Source organism: Humulus lupulus, chromosome 2, assembly GCF_963169125.1.
Source record: "Humulus lupulus chromosome 2, drHumLupu1.1, whole genome shotgun sequence".
In the NCBI taxonomy this organism is placed as follows: Eukaryota; Viridiplantae; Streptophyta; class Magnoliopsida; order Rosales; family Cannabaceae; genus Humulus; species Humulus lupulus.
In genome coordinates this window covers 273,861,396-273,884,125 of record NC_084794.1, presented here as the reverse complement: position 1 = coordinate 273,884,125, position 22,730 = coordinate 273,861,396, and the positions used below count along the sequence as shown (strand labels likewise).

The following is a 22,730-nucleotide window of genomic DNA, read 5'->3' as shown; positions in this document are numbered from 1 at the left end:
CGAGGCACAAACCCATTAAACCCAGACAAGGAACGCAACCAACCTTTTTCCTCTAAAGTAAGCAATACTCCAAAAACACGATGAGGAGCAAAAAGAAAATTTCGCTCACTAATAAAATGGTGATGGTCATAGAATTGCATGTTCTTCTCATTATTGTTAAAACAGAATGTAAGAGAGTGGGCTTTGAAAGAACCTGAGTTACGGGCTGGAGCACCTTTTTGCTTCGCAAGTTTGGACGACAATTCAGGAAATGCCAATGGAGTGGTGCCTTTTGGGTCCGATGCAACTGGAGAGGCTTCAGATGGGTCTTCTTCAGAGTCAGTCTCCTCAGCCAAGTCATCAAGAGGAACTTCAGGATTTGGCTCGGTCAAAGAAGGGTCCAACTCAGGCTGAGAGTCTTCCGTCTCGGGAGAGACATCCTCCGATGAGGTGCATGGGGGAGGATTGATTTTGGCCTTTAATTTAAAATGAGATAAAGGAGATGAATCAGAGATGGAGCTGGTACCTTTAGATTTAGCCACTTTGGCCTTTTTCCCTTTCTTCGACCCAACAGCTTTGGAATTACGTTTGCTCTTTGCCTTGGGTGTCAACACATCAGGAGATAGTGAGGATTCAGAGTCATGATCAGATGGAGTAGACACATCTTCAGTAGAAATTGATTTGGACTGACTAGTTGCCAAGGCTGGTTTGGCTTTTATTTGACCTTCGGGAGAGGCGAGTGAAACCGCCGAGGCTGGAATTGGCTCAGCATCCAAATTCGGGAACGAAACTCCTTTGCTAGAAGCACCAAGAACAGATGAACTTATTGGACCCGAAAGAGCAAGAACCTTCTTTCTTGCTGTGGTTTTAGAACGACGGCCTGGAGTAGGAGAGACAGCAGGGATTGATGCTGGGATCGAAGGAGTGGCAATGGGAACAGATTCAGGAAGTGTCTCCTGCTGAGATTTCACAGACTTGGAAGATGAACCACGGCCTTGAGTCTTCATGGCTGCTAAGAGAGAAACAAGTGAAACACACAAAGAAAGAAACCCTAAACACTTCGGTTATATGTGAGAGATTAAGAAGAAAACATTGATTATAAAACAACCAAAGGGACTCCGAATATATAAAGTATTTGGAACACAAATGAGGCAAGTTCAAGAATGGGTAACCAAAAATGGGTAACCGGATTTTTAGTGATAAATGCCAAAATATCTCCCTTTTTTTTTAAAACAAATTCTGTCACACCTCAAAATTGGAAACTTTTGAATATTTTTAGAATATATTGAGATAAAAAAATTAAATTGCATAAATTAATTTTCAAACCCTTTTTTTAAGTACACGGTAGTTAACAGATTTTATTTTTCAAAATTTTTTATTTTTTATTACAAAATTGCCGAAAATAAAGTGTAAATTGCCATACCATATGTGTCCATGTAAATCCCAAGTCCTGTTCAGAAGAAACAAGATAACCATATTTTTCACAAATTAGATAAATGAGTTATAATTCAAATACTAAGAGACCATAATTCGAAAAACATATCAATCACAAAACATATTTGAGTCAATTCATTATATGTATGAGACTTACAACCATCTTACACAGTCTAGAACAGGCATATGTGTATGCATGTGTAAGCAATTTTTGGCGTTTCTTTTTGGCCTTTTAAAGCTAGGGTCATTGCCCATATTTGGCGATTTTTAGCCTTTTTCCAATTGTAACCATAATGGAGGCTATAACTCTTATACTGATGGTAGCCCTTTACGCTGGCAGAGTATCCTCCAATATAATTGCTAATTACCTGGTACCAACTTACTCAGTGTCGGCTTTCACACATCAGTATAGGTAGCTCTTTTCCAAAATGGAGCCTGAAAAAGAAACTGGAGGAATGCTCATACAATGATAAAGATTTGATCAAATATAAATTGGATGATCTATAATTTTTCAAATATGGTTTTTTTTTATTTCAACAAAGTATAGGACTTATAACGATCATTCTCTAAAATACAAAAAATATGCTCATCAAATTTCTTCCAATCAGGACAAGAGATTTACAAAAACACATATGCAAGGCAGGATAAACAATTTATTGGAAATTTCAAATAAAACAAACCCCCAAGGACTTCCTGAGGGAATCAAATCTGACCGTGTCTAAGGCTTTAGTAAAGATATCTGCAATTTATTTGTTAGTCTCAACATATTCTAAAATCAATGTTTTGTGTTCAACAAGTTCCCTAATAAAATGATGACGAATGTCAATATGTTTGGTGCGAGAGTGCTGAACAGGATTTTTGGAGATATTAATAGCACTTGTATTATCACAAAAAAATGGTTAAAGTTTTAACATCAAACCCATAGTTTGCCAACATTTGTTTCATCCACAAAAGTTGAGTACAACAGCTTCCAGCAGCAATGTACTCAGCTTCGGCTGTTGACAAGGAGATGGAGTTTTGTTTTTTACTATGCCAGGAGACCAAATTGTTTCCTAAGTAAAAACAACCACCACTTGTGCTTTTTCGATCATCAGTGTTTCCTGCCCAATCTGCATCACTATAACACACAAGGTTAGAATTTGTTTCTTTGGAGTACCAAATGCCTAAATCAAGAGTATTATTGATGTAACGAATAATTCTTTTTACAGCAGTCACATGAGACTCCATGGGGTTCCCTTGGAAACGAGCACACACTCCAACACTGTAACTTATGTCAGGGCGACTTGCAGTTAAGTAAAGGGGACTCCCAATCATACTCCTGTAAAGAGTTGGATCAACTTTCTTCCCATTTTCATCTTTAGACAATTTGACCGTGGTACCCATGGGAGTTTTAGCATGTTTAGATGCATCGAGTCCAAATCTTTTCACAAGACTTCTTGCATACTTGCTTTGTGAAATGAAAATTCCTTCATCAGACTGCTTTACTTGAAGTCCAAGGAAGAAATTGAGTTCTCCTACCATGCTCATCTCAAACTCTTCCTGCATTTGTTTCACAAATTCCTGCACTAGAGAATCATTAGTAGAACCAAACACTATATCATCAACATAGATTTGTGCAATCATAATATTTTCATCAACATTTTTTATAAACAGTGTTTTGTCTACTCCCCCTCTCTTGTACCCCTTTGAGACCAAAAATTGAGTTAGTCTCTCATACCAAGCCCGTGGGGCTTGTTTCAGCCCATACAAAGCTTTTTGCAATTTAAAAACATGATTAGGATTGTAAGGATCCTCAAACCCTTTGGGTTGTTCCACATAAGCTTCCTCATTCAAAAATCCATTTAAAAATGCGGATTTTACATCCATTTGGAACAATTTAAAACCAAGAACACATGAAATAGCTAGTAATAATCTTATGGATTCAAGTCTTGCAACAGGGGCAAATGTCTCATCAAAATCAATTCCTTCAACTTGAGTGTACCCCTGTTCAACTAGTCTAGCTTTATTTCTTATTATGGTCCCAAATTCATCAGTTTTTTTTTTTTAAATATCCACTTTGTACCTATAACATTGGTATGACTCGGTCTAAGGACAAGAATCCATACCTCATTCCTTGTGAATTGATCTAACTCTTCTTGCATAGCATTGATCCATGATTCATCATTTAAGGCCTCCTTCACATTTTTAGGTTCCAAAGTGGAAGTAAAACAAACAAATTGAACCAAATTTACATACCTCTTTCGAGTGACCATACTCTCTTCAAGATTTCCCAGAATAAGGTCAGAAGGGTGATTCTTTTTTACTCTGGTTGATGGTTCTTTTTGAACGGAGTCAGAGGAAGTAACTGGATTTTCCTTCTCTTTTTGCCCAGTTGTTGTTTCGACAGAATTGGCATGTGAAATGTCAGCAGTGGCTGTTGTCCCCTCTGAAGGCTGTGCTATCGGATCCACCATTTCTTTATGATGTTGAACATCTATGAGCCTGTCAATTTCCTCCTCATGGGAGTACTGAGAGAAATCTTTTAAATCATCTACAACCACATTAGTTGATTCCATAATAGTTTGGGTTCTCATATTATAGGCACGATAAGCCCTACTATTAGTGGAATAATCAAGAAAAACTCCCATATCACTCTTAGCATCAAATTTTCCTAGATTCTCACGATCTCTAAGAATATAACATAGACACCCAAAAACATGAAAGTAGTTAACATTGGGTTTTCTACCTTTCCAGATTTCATAAGGACTTTTGTTTGTACCTGGACGCAGAAAAACACGATTAATTGTGTAACAAGCTGTATTAATAGCTTCTGCCCACAATTTCTTTGTGAGTTTTTTGCTGTTAAGCATAACTCTGGCCATTTCCTGCAAGGTACGATTTTTTCGTTCCACTACCCCATTTTGTTCAGGGGTTTTGGGAGCAGAAAATTCATGCACAATTCTAAATTATTTACAATATTCATCATAAACAGAATTTTCAAACTCCTTACCATGATCACTCCTTATTCGTACAATCTTTCCAATGTTACAATTTTTTTCAACTCTCAATCTTGTACATAGAGTTTGAAAAGCTTCAAAAGTATCTGATTTCTCTCTTAAAAAATCTACCCAAGTAAATCTAGAAAAATCATCCACACAAACAAAAATGTATCTCTTGCCATTAATATTTTCAACTTGTATAGGACCCATGAGATCCATATGCAATAATTCTAACACATTTGAAGTATTAACATCAGATAATGCTTTATGGGAAATTTTCAACTGTTTTCCCAATTGGCATGATTCACACTTACCAAGCGATTCTTTACCCAACTTGGGTATACCACGGATGAGACCTGCATTAGCAATCTTTTTCAAGTTTTTGAAATATATATGACCAAGTTTTTCATGCCACAAGTCAGTAATATTAAAACTTGATGAAGATGCATGACATGTGAATTTTTGTGTGAGAGTGTAACAATTATCCAAAGAACGAGAGCCTTTGAGAATAATATCACCATTTTGATTTAAAACATTACACTCATCATGTGAAAAATTAACATAAAAACCTTGGTCACAAATTTGACTTATGCTAATTAAGTTGGCTTTCAGCCCATCAACAAGAAGCACATTTTTCAGTTTCGGTAACCTTTCAATGTTTAGAGTACCTTTACCCAGAATATTTCCTGTCATTCCATCCCCAAAAGTTACTACTCCACACTTCAAGGATTTGAAGTTGGTAAGTATGTTGGCATTACCTGTCATATGTCTCGAACAACCGCTATCAAAGTACCATGAACTAGATGCATGCATTTTGTGACAGGTAAAAGTAGCCAAGCAAACAGAGTTAACTTTCTTGACCCATACTGTTTTTTATTTTGAATTTCTTTTGGTCAAGAATTGATTCATACCACCAAAGTGTTTATCATAATTCTTTTTGAACAAGTTTAACAGAGAAAAACACTTAGGTCTTATCTGACCTTTCATCCCACAAAAATGACAAACTGGTACAAAATGTTCAATGTTTCTTTTTGGAGAAATTTTCTTTAGTTGTAGATCTGTTGCAACAGATGGCAACTCTGTCCTCTCAGCAACGTGACTTGTTCCTGCAACACGGTTAGTTGACACAACAGACGGATAATTCATAGATTTTACAAAAACCGTTTTTCTTGAGGACTCAGATCCATTAGATCCTAATCCACTGTAGTCACCAATCTTTTTTCCTACAGAAAGAATATCATCCAAAATTCCAGATCTAGGATTAAGCATTTTGACACCTTTTTGCAAAAACTCAATTTCTTTATTCAAAGAAACAATTTCATTATTTTTGGAAGCAATAATCATCTCAATTTTTTCAACAAAATTTTTATTATTGTCAGCCATTAGACGATTCTCAGAACACACTTTCAGCCATTGATCATACATTATTTTATAAGACTCTTTCAATGACTCCTCTTCTAAATCAGAATCATCAGAATCACTGTCTAAATTCTCATTGTTCTGAACAGAATTATTAAGGCATAATACATCCTTGTAATCGACCAAAGAAAAAACAATACCTTTGTGAACAGAGGTTAAGGCAACACTATTTTCCTCCTCATCACTCTGTTCAGAGTCTTGATCATTCCATGTGGCTGTCATGACTTTCTTTTTCTTTAAGGTATTGGCACACTCAGATTGAATATGTCCAAATCCTTCACATTCCCTGCACTGAATACCCTTTTTATTAGTCTCAAAGGGTTTAGAAAAATTACCTTTTGGGTTTTTGGATATGGCCTTTTTGTTTCCCAATTTCTTTATGTATTTTTGGAAATTTTTTGTCAACAGAGCCATCTCATCATCCTCATCATCCGAACTTTCCTTCTTTTCTTTAGAGGATTTCAAGGCAATAGATTTTTCCTTGATTTCCTCTGTCTTACCTTTTTGTCTAATTTTTTGGTTTAGTTCAAAAGTTCGAAGTGAACCCATCAGTTCCTCTACTTTCATTTTGTGCAGATCTTTTGCTTCTTCAATTGCAGTTAGCTTTGTCTGAAACCTGTTAGGGAGAACTCTAACAATTTTTCGAACCAAAACATTTTCTTCAAGTTTTTCACCAAGAGCAAAATATTCGTTAGCAATATCTGACAATTTCTCATAAAATTCAGTGAGGGTTTCATTTTCATTCATTTTCAAATTTTGTTGTGAGCATAACAAGCCTAGAACGCTTGACATCAGCAGTTCCTTCAAATTGAGTTTGAAGAATTTGCCAAGCATCTTTGGCCGAAACACATGAAGAAATCAATTTAATGTAACATTTACCAACACCATTCAAAATAGCATGTAATGCTTTATTGTTGTAACTGGACAGTTTATCTTCAGCATCAGTCCATTCAAGTTCAGATTTTACCTTAGTTATATCATCGCTTTCAGCTGGAGGAGTCCAACCACTTAAAACAGCTCTCCAAGCCTTTTCATCTTGAGATTTGATAAAGGCTCTCATTCGAACGTTCCAATATGGATAGTTTGAATCGTTGAGTAAAGGGGGGCGAGTTATGGAACCTCCTTCTGTGAAAAAAGGCATTGCAAGAACAAGAACAACAAACGGAATAAACCAAGATCACACTCAGAAATGAGTGACCCGCTCTGATACCAATTGAAATTCCGTTTTTAGTAATTACCAAATTAATTAAACCAAGTGAATTAATTAAAGTGCGGAATGGTAATTAACTGTTTACACAGAATACAGTTTTGTCGGGACAGAAACCAAACTTGTCACGACAGAAACTGAACACAATAAAAAGACAGTGCAAAACAATAAAGAACACAGCGAATTTTTACAAGGTTCACAAACCCTTTCGGATAACCTACTCCATGGGGCCACGCCCAGAGAATAAAACCAATTAATAAAGAATCACAAGTACAAAAACATTGACTTAAACAAAACAAGACTCCCTCTTGAGATTTGCCGCAACTTGTTGTACTTCTCTTCACTAATCTGATCTTGATTGAAATACTTAATCACTTGAACTCCCTTCAATGTTCAGCGAGTGCTTGCATCCTCCCAACGCAAGGCTTGTAAAAAATCTTCTCCCGAAGACTACAGACGCTATGTTCAAATTACATTGTGTATTCACTCATGAACATGGTATAAGCTCACCACTAAAAACTAAACACACATAATTCTACAAGATCACATGAATACTTATGATCTTGAATACAAAGAGGAACTCTCAAATATTACAATAAAGCTCACGAACAATGCACCAAAGAGTTCACTTTTCTCACTGCCTTTAGAGCCCTATTTATAGAGTCTTTTTCGTGCTCACAAAGGCAGAGAAAGAATTCTTCTAATAAAGGCAAGAATCATAGAAGTTATTCTTGATTGTCGAAGAGTTGCCTTATTTAGAAGATGTTGATCCGACAGATGCGATATCGGTAGGGACAGCTCAGACCTGTGTCGGATCAAAACAAGCTCAAAAAGGAAACAATAATTAATGATATTAAGAACCAGTTTCCTGATTGCAATCCTTGAGCTGTACGAAAATATATCAGCAAATAATTCAAAAATAACTTTGGGTAAGTACCGATTATTTGCAATAAACTTTGTTTCCTTTATAAACAAAATGAGACAATATATGCTAAATAAGAAAGCATATTATTGACCAAAAATCACACAAAAGGAAAGAGGGTTTCCGTAAATTGAAATAAAAGAAACCAAATATTTCCAAACAAATCCGAACAATATAATAAAGGAAAACATCTATTTTTCGAAAATCATAATAAAAGGAAATCAAATATTTCCGAAAATTATAATAAAAGGAAAACAAATATTTCCGAAAATTATAATAAAAGGAAACAATTAAATCAACCAATTTCTCTTTTAAGAAAAAATATATTTCTATAAAAATGCTAATTATAGGATTTACAGTATTAAGGGCATCCAAAGTGAGCCATTAAAAATGTTAAGTAAAAAGGGGGTCAAAAGCTATAGTATTTTTGAATTAAGACATAGGGATTCATTTTCTCGGCACACAAAGAAGAAAAACAAAGAAGGAAGACTCAGCACCAAATTAGGATTTGGAGATTAGGGCTCTCGTTGTCCACCATGAAAGAAGGTGAGTTTCTTTTCATGGCCTTTCCCTTCCTGGTTTAAGTGTTTATATAGTGAAATATAACGGTTTTATTTTGTAGTTTTTTTTTTCTTTGCTAATATTTTTGTGTATACAATTCCATTTAACTTTGCACTATGGCTGGGTGCTTTGCTCTGTAACTTTGCCATGGTTTTTGGTTTGTAGTTTGTAATGCATATTAAACTATAAATATATTGTTATTGATTTTCAGTTTCTTTCTCATTCTTATTTTATAGCAAAACACGACTATATATATTATATTATATATATATATAAATATACATACATATATATTTGAGGGAGTACGTATCTCCAACAGTCTTTCTCTATTTTTTTGAGTTTAGAACATGTATTTTTTAGTGCTATTATTTTTTTGCTTATTCTGTTAGAAGGCTTGTTAGTAGTTGGAGTTGTGGTCTCTAATGGGTCTTTATTGTTGTTGTGTTTTTTTTTTTTGCTGGAAATGGTCCTTTGTTGTTGACAGTGAGACTTGGAGAAGATGATTGTTTCTCTCTCTAGTGGTGCTAATTCTTTCTATTTTTTTAATGTCTATTGCTTTCCTTATTTTGATGAAATCTGTCACCACCACATTGATAATGACTCATTCCAGCAAAAAATAATAATGATCTTTTTCATAGTTGCAACATTTTAAGTATTTTTTATATTTAATTATCTTTATATCTAAAAACTAGTGTGCAAATGCTTTTGGAAAATGAGAATAAATATTGAAAAACCAAAAGACCATATTATATACACATTTAAAATATAATTATGTAGAGCACTTACATATAGATTCCACCAAAAGAAGTAAATAGAAATATCATAATCATCTCATAGATTTTTTTTTTGAGAAAATATATCATCTAAGACTTGAACATGTCGACTTAGATGGGGTGTTACATAAAAAAATATACTTGTCCCTTTTACTAAAAAAATAGAATAAAGCCATTTTTGCGTACTGTCATAAATGTAGTACTCGATCAAAAAAAATTATAACTGTAGTTGGTCTTTGCAATGGCTCAGTTAGTTTGGTCAACACATATGTAGAATAAATAATAAATATGAATAATTGGCCATTTTCCATCACTGAAAATGAGACCTTCCATACTGTCCTATATCATAACATGTTTCCAAGATTATTTGTTATTTGTAGGCTTTTTGTTATACGAGTTCTATGCTGCTCTTTTTGTTTTGATAACAGTGTGTATATTTTTATTATTTATGTAAATATATATATATGTGATCACAGAGAAGTACATATGTGATTGTCAGTCTTTGATATTAGTACACATTCTTATTAATATGCTTATGAAATGTTCTTTTATTTAGCTTGAAGGTGATAGGCGATCAATCTAATTGTTGGGGTTCAGAAGCTTCCAATTTTGTAAGTTTAAAAACTATTGATAAGATCACAATCATTTTTAGTGTGGTTAGTACGTCATTTTTTTTATAAACAAAATGGTTACATTTATGGATATTATTCTATTTATTATTAATTATTTCAAAATTATAAAATAATGTGTTTATGATTTATAAAATGTTTTAGTGATTCTTTTTTTTTAGAAAAGATTTAGTGATTTTATAATGTTCATATTAATGTTTAGGTTAAACTTTCGATTGGTCTTAAAGCATTTAATTATTGGTAGCTAATTGCAAGAGGTATGTTGTATTTGAATATATATTTTTTAATTTTCAATCTTTCACAATTTTGAATATAAATTATATAACTTTAGTGGAGTTTGAATATATTAGATATTCATCCGTAGTGAAGTAGGTTCTGGAATTCTGTGTACTGCGGCGATAAAGAAAGATTGAAAACTTGCATGTCTTAGAGTAGGTTCTGAGAATTTTGTATGCTGCGATGATATATGGATGAAAACATGTGTGTTGTTTGATTTGTTTGACATGTTAGTGTTGATTATGACAGATAACTAGGCTAGTAAATTAGGGGATATGCTGTCCGATTTTTCTATAGATTTTTTTTATACTTAGTTTTTGTTTTGTATGTTTATTTTATTTTCTTAATTTTTATTTTTTATTAAAACAAATAGGCTGTCAGTAGAATATATAAAAGGGGTCGATGAGTTTCTTAAATTTAGTTTGGATCATGCCAAAGATCCAAACTATATTTGTTGTCCTTGTAGTAAGTGTGGAAATATGAAAAAGATGACCGCCACAATGATAAAAGAGCACTTATATTTCCACGGGATGGACAAAAGTTGTAAAATATGGTATTAGCATGGAGAAGAGCTTCATGTTATTCCAGACCCTCCTAGGATGAATGAAGTTTGGAATTAAAGGCAATTTGAGCATGAGGATAATTTAGATGATATTGATGATGCATATTATGAATCAGAAGTAGATCCTGTTAAGTTCGAAATTCTTCTTAATGATGCTGAAAAGCCGATTTACCCCGGTTGCACTAAATTAACAAAGTTGTCAGCCCTTCTTAGATTGTACAATATGAAAGCAAAAAATGGATGGACTGATAAGAGTTTCACGGAATTGCTCATTTTTTTGAAAGATTTATTGCCTGAGGAAAACGAGATGCCCGTGTCATTTTATGAGGCTAAGAAAACTATGTGCTCATTAGACTTGCAATATGAAAAAAGACATGTTTGTCCTACTGATTGCGTATTATATCGGAATAGCCTTGTAGATATGAATTCGTGTCTTACTTGTGGTGTGTTCAGATGGAAAAATAAAAGTAATTAAGGGGGAGTTAAGGAAGGAGTACCATCAAATTTTTTTTTGTATATTCCTCCAAATTCCTCATTTGGTTCGGTTTTATCGAAATGTTGATCATGCTAAGAATTTGACTTAGCATGCAAATGAGAGAATAAAGGACGGTAGACTTAGACATCCTGCTGACTCACCAGCGTGGAAGATAGTGGATTTTGAATGGCCTTCATTTGTCAATGAACCTAGAAATATTCGTCTAGCTCTTTCTACGGACGAAATTAATCCTCATACTTCTCTTAGTAGTAAGTATAGTTGTTGGCCTGTTATGCTAGGATGTTATACTGCACGTCTAAAAATCATGATTGGATATTTATGCCTTATAACCATGGGTAAGTTTAATTAATATGATTCTCATTGATACAAAAAAATAAAATCTAAAGTTAAAAACTTTATAATACTTGTTCTTTCAATAGGGAGCATTGGATGTTATTTTTATTATATCCCATTTGGCATTATTGTTGTTTTCTCAACTCTCTCAATGCACCATTAGATAACAGGACACCCATCAAGGAGACCATCCATGATGCATTTGAGATGTATTTCACGGAAAGAATGAAAGCACGTAAAAAGATCAACAAACACCCAGCAAGAGTAATGTATTTCCAACCTATGGTATGTTTCTATTTGTATATGGGTTTATGTATATATAAAGATGTTTAAGATATTTAATATTAAGATTTATACATGTATTACCAATCTTTATATAATGTTGTAAACAATCAAACAATATTGACTACAGATATTACGTTATGAGGATGATGAAGAATGTACTTATCAATGCCCCTCATATCAAACATTTCTTGTCGAAAGAGGTAACAATAAATATACAACTACATAATATTAATATACACTATAATTTTTCTATATGCTCTGAATTTATTACTACTAATATAATTCTAATTAAATTTTTGTTTCTTTATTGTTTTTTCAGTTCACATCTGACAAACCATATACTACTCAAGAAATTGACGAAGTTCGAGAAGAATGGGTGATGTCATTTTTATAATTGGTTAGAGAAAAATGAAAGATGCTATAAGCTAGCTTACAAGACATGTTGAGAAATTTAAATTTCTTTTAAAAAAAATTTGGCATTTTTGAAGTATTTCCTTTTAGATTTTGAAAATCTAACATATATACTACATTTTGGACACTCAATGCGATATATTTTTTAAATCAAAATGAAAATTGTAGCTGCATTTAAAAAAAACATAACTTTTAAGGGCATGCAAAGAGAGCCCTAAAACTTAATTTAAAGACACTCAACGAGATCTTTTAGGACAAGCATTGCGAGTCCTAAAAACATTCTTTTAGGACTCGAGAAGATAGCCTTAAAAACTTTACTTAAAGGCACTCAACAGGATCTTTTAGGACTCGCATTGCAAGCCCTAAAAACATTCTTTTAGGGCTCGCAACGCGAGTCCTAAAAAACCTCACTTTTTAAAGCTCTCAAATAGAGGGCTCGCAACCCACAAGTCCTAAAAATTTTGTTAGGACTCACTAAAAAGTCTTTTTTGTAGTAGTGAGAATATATATGTCTTATCAATATGCTAGAATAGGAAGCATGAAATATACCGTTAGGGCTTGGCACTTGACTACTAGGTGATTATGAAATCGCATGCTTATTAATGTTGTTGTATGTGAAAGCTATTAAAATGTTTATTAGCATTATGATTGTGAGTGTCTGTTTATTCGTTTGGTTGTGGACCATGGGGCGGTTTCTAGAACACGTTATCATTTCCTTATAAATCGAGTCGTTGATTGCAGATACACTTGGGTAATTAAGCCAAGGCGATCAGAATGACAAGCCGACACAGATATCGAGGCTAGAGATGATGACCAGGGTCATAGCCCTCCAGTTGCCCCTCAAGATTTGCATCAAGTGCTTGCTGATAGCGAGACTACAAAGACAAGAGGATGAGATTCGACTATTGAGACAACAGGTTCCATTAGGGAACGCTGCACCAGCCCTGCCACTTGCTTTGGTACCAGTTTTTGGACATGTAGAAATTGAGAACATGTGAGAACCGCTTTATGAGGGGTTTTAGAAAATAACACCCTCCAATCTTTGAGGAAGGTCCAGATCCACTTAAGGCTAAATAATGGATGAGCATGATTTCCTTCATCCTAGATTTCAAGAGGGTGGTGGGAAACAATAGGGTGGCTTGTGCCACATACATATTACGTGATGACGCCCACATCTGGTGGTAGGTTGTATCTCAGACCCGAAACGTCGCAGTATTCTGGTGCAAGTGTTTCAAACATAATAGAAAAATATCATGAGTCTCTTCTTCTCTTTCCACTTGGAATAGAAATTGTTACAGCCGACACAGGAAAGCCATTGGTTTGAAGAAAGAGGAACTTGCAGTTGTGGAAGAGAACCTGTCTCGTGATTCTTGGGGAATATATCGCTAGCTATAAATGGACCTAAATATCTCCATTTAAAAGAAGAAAAATATTGGGCTGCTCGATCCAAAAATTGTTGGTTACGCCTTGCTGATCAAAACATATCTTAATTTCACCGGAGTGCAACCTATCATAAGAAGAAGAATAATATACAATGGTTGTACAATATCGATAATGTATGGATGGAGGAAAGATGTCAAATTAATGGGGTCCTTTTTTATTATTTTAAAATTTTGTTTCCATCTGACATACCTAGTGAGATTGATATGGATGCAATGTTATGCTCAGTCCCACTTCGGGTTACAAAAGAAATGAATGGAATCATCACAAGACCCTTCGTAGATGAGGGTATGAGAAAAAAAATTCCAAATGAGTCCCAATAAGAGCCTAGGCTATGATGGAATGTCAGGGGGTTTTAGCAACAATATTGGCCAAGGCATATGAAAGGGTAGAGTGGTCTTTTCTTTGTCAGATGATGTCAAAGCTTGGTTTTTATGATACATGGGTCCAAAAAAATTAACGATGTATCTCTTCTATGGAGTACTCTTTCATCATCAACAACGAAGTATGTAGAAAAGTCACTCCTATGAGGGGGTTAAGCCAAGGTGATCTGCTCTCTTTATTCCTTTTCCTTATTTGTGCTGAGGGTCTTTCATTTTTGCTTCACTCCCATGGTCAAGATGGTTTTCACACTAGACTCCATTGTGGTAAAAATGGTCCTCTTATCTCTCACCTTTTTTTTGTTGCAAGTGACAACATATTCTTTCTACCTACTACTAGTGCATCGTGTATGGATAATAAACAACTACTTGTTATGTATGAAAAAGCTTCAGGTCAATTGGTCAAATACAACAAATTCTTTGTTTGTTTTAGCCCAAATGTCCTTGAAGATATTCAAGCTCAACTTGCTTACTTTCTTGGTGTGAATCGCGTTGCTTGCCATGGTAAGTATCTTGGGCTACCATGTTATTCTTGAATAGAAAAGAAGAGCCTTTTCCATGGAATTATAGACCGAATACAAAAAAAACTATTTGGCTGGAAGTCTAAGATTTTTTCCGCGGGTGGGTAGGAGGTGATGCTTAAATAATTCATTCAATCAATTCCGACTTACTCTATGAATTTGTTCTGGCTTCCAATGAGTCTTATTAATGAACTTCATCAGTTGTGTGCTCATTTTGGGTAAGATGGTGGTGATGTCAAAAAGAAAATGCACTGGTGTACTTGGGATTGGCTATGTTGGCATAAGAGGGACAAGGGCCTCGAATTCATAAATTTGGCTTTTTTTTTAATAAGTCTCTATTAGCAAAACAAGCGTGGAGACTTTATAACAACGTCAATTCTCTAGCAGCTCGATCATGAAAGGCTTCTACTATCCAACTGGATCTTTTATGGAGGCTAAGACATGCTCTCATGCATCTTTATTTGGAAAAGCATTATGTGGGGTTGGGATCTTATGAAAGATGGAGCACGTCGGCTTGTTGGTAATGGTAAATCCATTTCAATTTACCATCACTACACCAAACACCCATTACCATAACACATCATTATAATACTATTTAAAAAGAGTTATGGTATATTATCAAAGTTTCAGGTGGCAAATTAAATAAAAAAGCGCCAATTTCCCTTTGACCCATTTCCCATTTCCCTTTGACCCATTTCCTGTGACCTATCTCTCTCGTTCTCTCACTCCCCTTCACGGAAGAAAAATCCTAAGAAGAGGCATATCTCCTCTCTCTCGGATCTCTTTCTCCCACCAGACCTCTCTCCTTCCCTCTTTCTCTCTCACCTGTCTTTATGGAGCCCGACCTTCCCTATCATCGACAAACGGCGCAAATGACAGGGGCTCGTGGGTCTTGTGAAAACGACGAGCTCAGGTTCGTGGGTGGCTCGGTCTCACGGAGGGGGTGGGTGGCTCGGTCTCGCGGAGGGGGTGGGTGGCTCGGTCTTTCAGAGGGGGTGGGTGGCTTGGTCTCACGGAGGGGGTGGGTGGCTCGGTCTCACGGAGGGGGTGGGTGGCTCAATCTTGAAAGTAACAGCTGGTTATGGAGAGAATGGTAAGTGTATTTACTGGAGAGCTTTATATCTGATGTGTTGAACTTGTAGAAATCTAGTTATGAGACACGCTAAAGAAATTGGTAATATAGTTTCATTCTTGTTTTTGTACCAGTATCACTTAGAATAATATAAGGCCTTGTGCTAATTTTGTAATACAAACATGTGTTGAATTGAATGTTATATGCTTCAGTTCAATAATTTCATTACCACAAACTTTTTGTGTCTTTGTGTGTAAAAAATTACAATACTACTTATACAACTCTTGGTGTGTATATTTATTTTATTGTCTTGATATGGAAGTAAAATCTCAGATTTTGAATCTGTTAAGCAAAAGCTTGAGTATTCCTTATGTGATCAATTAATTATGTAGTCAAAATAAATATGTATTATTGACTTGCAATCTTTTATACTTTATTCGCCCCGTAAATTCCATATTTGTGCCTGACCCTGTGCAGCATCGCTCTCTGTATCATCAGGCAATAAAGTCTTTTTTAAACAAGAATTTTAGATTGAGAAAAGAGAACTGAGAATCGCATCGAAGGTCAGTGATTCTCTGCTTCATATGTTGCTAATTTTCTTTTTCCCACCTTTTCTTATCTAAAAATATTGTGACTAGGTACCGAAGATTCTTACTGCTGGTTCCAAACTAGAAAATATCATTTTTGAAATTGTCAATTGTGAGGGTATTGTGGATGATACTATCCACGATGAAGAGAAAACTGGTCTGTCACATATGCTAACAATAAAGGCTGATTGGCTTAATTTGGGAGAGTCTGTCCGGTATACTTTCAAGCATGGGCGCTGCATTGGTCCTGCTATTCCTTTATCTCAAATTGCAGGAAACTATAGCTTCTTAGCTATCCATTCTCCCCATTCAAACCTTAGTCTGAATGTTGAGGTGGGAACAACTATGTAAAATCTATATGTGATGTTTTTGTTTTGTTGGTTGAAGTAGTTTACAAACCATTACTTATTGGACCATTGCTATACTCCATATGCAGGTTCATGTCAAACCTGCTATACCAAATCCAAAAGTGGAGCATGATGGAAAAAACTTCTCCACGGTCATTGAAAATAATAAAAAGGTACAAGCATACAACTACTAATTGTCACTTTTACATTACTTTTCAAAGAATATGCAGTTTTTATCTTGGCACGGACTAACCATTGTAATAATTATTTTTATTCATCTATAGAGTTTCACAGGCTTTAGGAAGATAGATCTTCCCTTCTTGTACACATTTCATGTTGGATTTAGGATTTCTTGAGTTTCTTTATTTCACTGCAGGTCTTTGAAGAGGACCTGTTAAAAATTGGCTCTGTAGTCCGAATATTGGAAGAAAAATGTGTCAAGCTAAATGAAGAGAAGGAAAAAATTGAGCAAACTATGAAAAAATTGCAAGGTTTTGACTGGCTAGCACATCTATAGCTATTCTTTTTTATCTGCTGGAATCATTGTAAAAATGTTTTGACATATCTAAAGAATCTACTTAACCAAATCGACCATTTAATTTTGTGACATTGACATGTCCTTCCATGCTAGATAGTATACTTGGGCGCACTCACTCGGCTTTTAAAAATTATTGTAGTGATGAGACGACACCCTTTTTTCTATTGTGTGTCTTGGGCCTTGTTTTTCTAGTTTTAGGACATATTTTCTATATTAGGACTTTGTTGATTGAAGTACTTAACGGGATCTTATATTTGTTGTAAAATTTCTAGATTCTACAGAACTATATCCATTTGGTCTCGAAAATCAGTTGTCCTCGAAAGAGGAAGTGATGGAGAATATAGAAAAGATGGGTAACTCTGCTGCTGCGGTTCTTTGCATTATTTCTAGGGGAATTCCATTCCAAGAGCCAAAAAATCATTTAATGAAAGACACAATAGGAGTGGTTGCTCTACTTGGAAGAGTTCAACCTCATTGCAGCCAGCTGAGCAGGTCAAACATCTCATGTGTTTGCATTTTCCCAACCAAAACACTATCTTGTCGTCCTTTTATTTTATTTTTTCTTTATTCGATTCTAACTTGTAGGTTTGTCTACATTTAGGATACTGTCAGAATACTTGGGTGCAGATCAAATGCTTGTTGTTGTCGTTAGATCTTTCGAAACTGTTGTTCTTCTAGAAAGGTATAAACAAACTGGAGAAGTTGATCGCAGCCATGCTATTCGTGAAGAAGCAGCCATTCTTGACAAATCTATAAATGGTCGATTTCTTGTTATATGCTTTGACAATATAAGGTGACATCCAAAGCTTCTTAACTACAATTAATTTATTGACACAAGATAATCTCTCCTTTCTTATCAAGTACAAAGTTGGATCATCTTAGAATATGAAGATTTACTCAGAGGACTAATATTCCTTATTGTTTGGCAGCCCATTCAGAGGTATCTTGTCGTTTATGGCCATCTTAGTCAGTAATTACTATATGAATCGACAATTTATATCTCACTATATTCTTTTTGGGCTATTTGGTATTTGGACAAATGTTTTAAGTGTTGTTGACAGTTGTGTATACTGAACCGTATCTTATCATTGTAAGATTAAGAAATCACTCTTTTAGACACAATGGTTCTATATTTAAAATGGTATAGGCTTACCTCATACGATTAAAATAGGACCTTGGGAGTGTTAAGCTTGGTATAGATCACATCAGTGACCCATCTATGTGGTATCTTGATGAGTAGGTCACATCATTGTGCCCCATCTTTGTTTTTTTCTTGAATTGATCCTCAATTTCTCATGCCAGTGCGTCAACTATCTAATGCATTTGAACTATCTAACATTTTCTTTGCTTGAATTTTTTTAGTGTAAAAGTTGAATTTGTCAGATTAGTCTTAGTGTCCAGTCTTTTAAGTTTAATTGGAGAGCTGATTATTGAAATATAAACTGAACTGTAATTTGTTGGATTCAAAACTTAGACAGTGTATTATACTAAACTATTCGGTTCTTATCATTACAAAATGATTTGCTGTTGTTTATCCTTGTGCAGATCTCTACAAATTTTTATTCTCCAAATATGAATGTTGTCAATGAGAACTTCCTCCCTCTACTCAAATCCCTTGATGATTGCATAGTGTAAGGGGATGCTATTTACATCATATATATTTATGTATCTATTTTTGCTGCTTTAGTTGCATTCATTAAATATTACTTGTGTCGTACCATTAATTTATATGTTGATTTAGGGAATTACTAGCATATTTTGTTGAGACATTTATTTTCTCAATCAACTTGATGACCTTAAACATTATCTACTTTATATTAGGTATGTAGAAAACAATCCACAGTATGCTGAATCCGGCGTTTACTTACTCAAATTTCGACAACTGCAGGTAGAAACAAATTTATGCAGATAGCTGATTAGATAACGTTACATTTTTTCACATTCTTCCACTAAAATTTGTTTCCATTTCCAATAATTGAGTAATTGTTTTGTTATGACAGTCTCGAGCATTGGGTATGATTTGCTCTCATGTACTTTCTGTACTCAAAAGTGCGTCTTCTTAGGTAAAATAATGTAGGGGTTGAATTAATGCGCTCCATTGTTTTGTGCTGTTTTGTTGGGTTGGTAGACCTCTGTTTCTATCTCCTTTTGGTCTTAAATCAAGTGCTCTGTTTGTTACCTAAAAAAGAAAACGTTCTGGTCCTATATGGTGCATGCTGTCTCTTTCATGTCTTTTGATGTAAAATTGCTTTTATTGTCAGATGCATTTGATAATGAGAAACTTTTAGCTTCTATGGATAAGTTGAGGAATGGGCAAGCAGTAGATATTCCAAACTATGACTTCAAGAGTTACAAAAACAATGTCTTCCCGCCTAGAAGGGTAACTTTTGTTTTCTTAACATGCTGGTCTAATGAATTGCCTCTTGTTTTCTTATACTTGTCTTACCAAAGAGAAGTTATAGGAGAATTAAAGTTATTCAGTACTTACAGTATGTGCATGCTTGCAATTATCAGTATGTTTCTTATCTATATTAGAATTCTGAATTAGAGGACCCTTACTTCAACAATATGGCAGCATATGCTGTGCAGGTAATCCCTTCAGATGTGATAATTTTGGAAGGCATTCTCATTTTTCATGATCCCCGTGTTCGAGAGTTGATGAATATGAAGATATTTGTCGATACAGGTCATTTATTTTCTTTTTTATCATTTAGGCTACTTGATGTTCTTACTCTGTATTTCTGATGCTTTTCATTAGTTACTACTACAAATATGTGGCCTTGAGATGCTTATCTGACTATTTTTTTTTCTAATTTATTCAGTATTATACCATTACATTTGAGATTCAATTAATATAATGATTTCTTTTATAGTTTCTGCATTAACTATGGGATGTCGTGATATGTCACTTTATAGTGTTACTAAGTTGAGGCACTTCACATTGAAAAAATTTCAATGCAGATGATGATGTTCGTTTAGCAAGGAGGATAAGGCGTGACACAGTAGAAAAAAACAGGGATATTGGTACAGTTCTTGATCAGGTTAGCAACTATTCATGTAATTTTGTAATCATTCTTATTGCCAAGAGATTATATCTTTGAATTTGTGGGCCTCAATTAAGTTTAAAGTATCAATGAATATACCTCAGGAGATGAAACTACAACTCTGGTGGTAATTATGCTTTGTTACTTGTTAGTAGCTAGAAATGTCAAAGTGTTGTTTTTGAAAGTGATCTTTGTGACGGATGGTTTGCTCTTATTGTTTGATTAACTCTTGTTGTTTAATCATTTATGTCATTCCCTTTCGCAAAATCTCCACTCGATAGGGTTGAGGGTTCACTATTAGTCTCCAGTACTTGATCATATGAAAATGAGAGAATAATCTGATGAAAGTAGGCTACATTTTTCACCATTTCATTTTCTTAAAATGTTTTTGTTTTAATGCAGTACTCAAAGTTTGTGAAGCCTGCATCTGATGACTTTATTCTTCCTACAAAAAAATATGCTAACATCATTACTCCTCGCGGAGGAGATAATCACGTGGCTATTGATTTGATTGTACAACACATCCGTACAAAGCTTGGCCAGCATGACCTGTGTAAAATATATCCTAATTTATACGTTATACATTCAACTTTTTAGGTATCTGGCAAGCTTCATTCTCTGTTATTAATGTAATTTCAGCAACTTTCTATGGCACTAATTACCGATTGACTCATGCAGATACGGAGCATGCATACCCTCCCGTGATTCACAAACAACGAAGCATGATTTTGTATTTTATGCTGATCAGTTGATTCGTTTGGTGAGTATTTGTTTCTTTGAATATAAAGTTTATTTATGGTTTTGCATTTTGAGAATGGGATTAGTCAATGAGTAATGATCTTGAAATTATTACCAGGTCGTTGAGCATGGTCTAGGACATCTGCCATTTACAGAAAAACAGGTGGTCACTCCAACTGGTAAGCTGACAGTCAAATGGAATATTTTAGTTCTTTGTCCCTTTCAGTTTTCTGTTTTCATTTTTAATGGGTTCCTTCAACTTATATGTGAAAAATTACTTATCATATTGTAACTTTTTCTTTTTTCTTTTTTTAAACAAGAAATTTTTTAGCAAATGAGTAACATTAGCTTCTTGTCTGAATGTGACGGCATTAACTGTTTAGCCTCAACAATTAAGTGCCACTACTCATATTAGAAAAGCAAAGCATTATGTTGTCAGTACTGCAAATCCCTAAAAAGGAAAATCTAATATTAACTGTCCTAATATGACAGCTTAGGACCCATGCTTCATATGCATGTTTGTTGTTCAAAGACTAAAGTTAGTTTATGTTGTATAGATGATACCTTCATTATTTTGTTTTCTTTTTCTAATTTTGATTTCGCTAAGAGAGTCCAATTTCTTGAAACTGTAATTGCTGATAGCTAATTTACATCTCCTGTCTTTCGCAGAGTCCGTGTATACTGGTGTAGATTTCTGTAAGAGATTATGCGGTGTGTCTATAATCAGGAGGTAATTTCGCAAAGCAATTGTGGCATGTGTTTTTTTGTCAGTTTTTCATAAAAATTTTATATTTGGAAGCAAACTCTAGAGGATTTCTATTCTTGGGCCAAAAAATAATATTCAAAGCTGTAATTTTTCACAATGTACTAATTCGATATATTCTCATTGCACACTTATTCTTGTCATTACAGCAGTGAGAGTATGAAGAATGCTCTGAGAGCATGTTGTAAGGGAATCAAGATTGGGAAAATTCTAATCCACAAAGAAGGAGACAATGGCCAGCAGGTTTCGATTCCCTCTATGATTGTCTTTCATTTTTTAATCAACGTATTTCTATGATTCCATTTTTTAATCAACCTCTATGATAAACTATTGGTGGTTACAAATCGTTTTGGAGATAAAATAATTAACTTTTGTCTACCCTTGAAGCCCAATACCTTGATCAATTGTGTATTTGTCCATTACTGTACAATTCTGTCTACAAAGACAGCAGTTATTCTTTGGAAAAAGCTATCCTGGCTACTAAAACAGACATGCTGCATAATAGCTTTTTGTTTGGCCCAGAATTGTTGGTTAATAAAACTTCCAAGTTTAGTCTGTTGTGTTTTCTCTCTTTGTTTTTTTTTTTTTTTTTTGCAGTGGCTTCGATCATAAAGCACACTCTGCTGCTGATTTTTGTAGCTTAGTTTATTGTGGTGTTCTATTTGTGTTTCTCTTTTATGAGTTTCTTATGGCTTGTTGGACTTAGTCTAAACACATGGTCATGCTCTTTATTTAATCTCTCAAACTATTTCAGACTAATGAATTGGCACAACTATTTATGCTCTTTATTGCTTCTTTTTTAGTAATAAGCCTAATCACATGTTTGCCTTGCACACATATAATATGAGTGTCATCTAGATTCTAGGCCATTGGATCTTATATATATCTTACATCATGCAATTATGTTTAGCTGGGGAATAAAAGAGACATTGGTAACTATGCTCTCTCTGATATATTTTACTTGGAATTTCTGAAATAAGAATAATGTTGTTGCAGGTATTGAGACATAAAAAGGGAAAGTACGGGGTTGGTGTC

The 22,730-nt window shown here is 34.5% G+C and overlaps 1 protein-coding gene and 1 pseudogene across 1 annotated transcript; both read left to right on the top strand.

Moving 5' to 3' along the window:
- Positions 1–10,666: 10,666 nt before the first annotated feature.
- LOC133815508 (structural maintenance of chromosomes flexible hinge domain-containing protein GMI1-like) lies at positions 10,667–18,082 on the top strand. Its single transcript, XM_062248343.1, has 10 exons — positions 10,667–10,731; positions 10,801–11,134; positions 11,325–11,484; positions 11,733–11,854; positions 12,174–12,230; positions 16,317–16,598; positions 16,702–16,785; positions 16,989–17,103; positions 17,423–17,642; positions 17,752–18,082. Exons 1-10 carry the CDS (start codon positions 10,667–10,669, stop codon positions 17,945–17,947), a joined length of 1,635 nt encoding a protein of 544 aa, XP_062104327.1. The 3' UTR covers positions 17,948–18,082.
- A 22-nt stretch (positions 18,083–18,104) lies between these two features.
- LOC133815507 (uridine kinase-like protein 3) lies at positions 18,105–22,484 on the top strand (annotated as a pseudogene).
- The last annotated feature ends 246 nt before the right edge of the window (positions 22,485–22,730 follow it).

Bases quoted from the DNA above. Each gene is read 5' to 3' on its own strand.
- LOC133815508 (XM_062248343.1), top strand. From the start codon at position 10,667: ATGACCGCCACAATGATAAAAGAGCACTTATATTTCCACGGGATGGAC. The intron at 16,786-16,988 runs GTACAAGCATAC...ATTTCACTGCAG, and splicing joins TCATTGAAAATAATAAAAAG to GTCTTTGAAGAGGACCTGTT. The intron at 17,104-17,422 runs GTTTTGACTGGC...TAAAATTTCTAG, and splicing joins AACTATGAAAAAATTGCAAG to ATTCTACAGAACTATATCCA.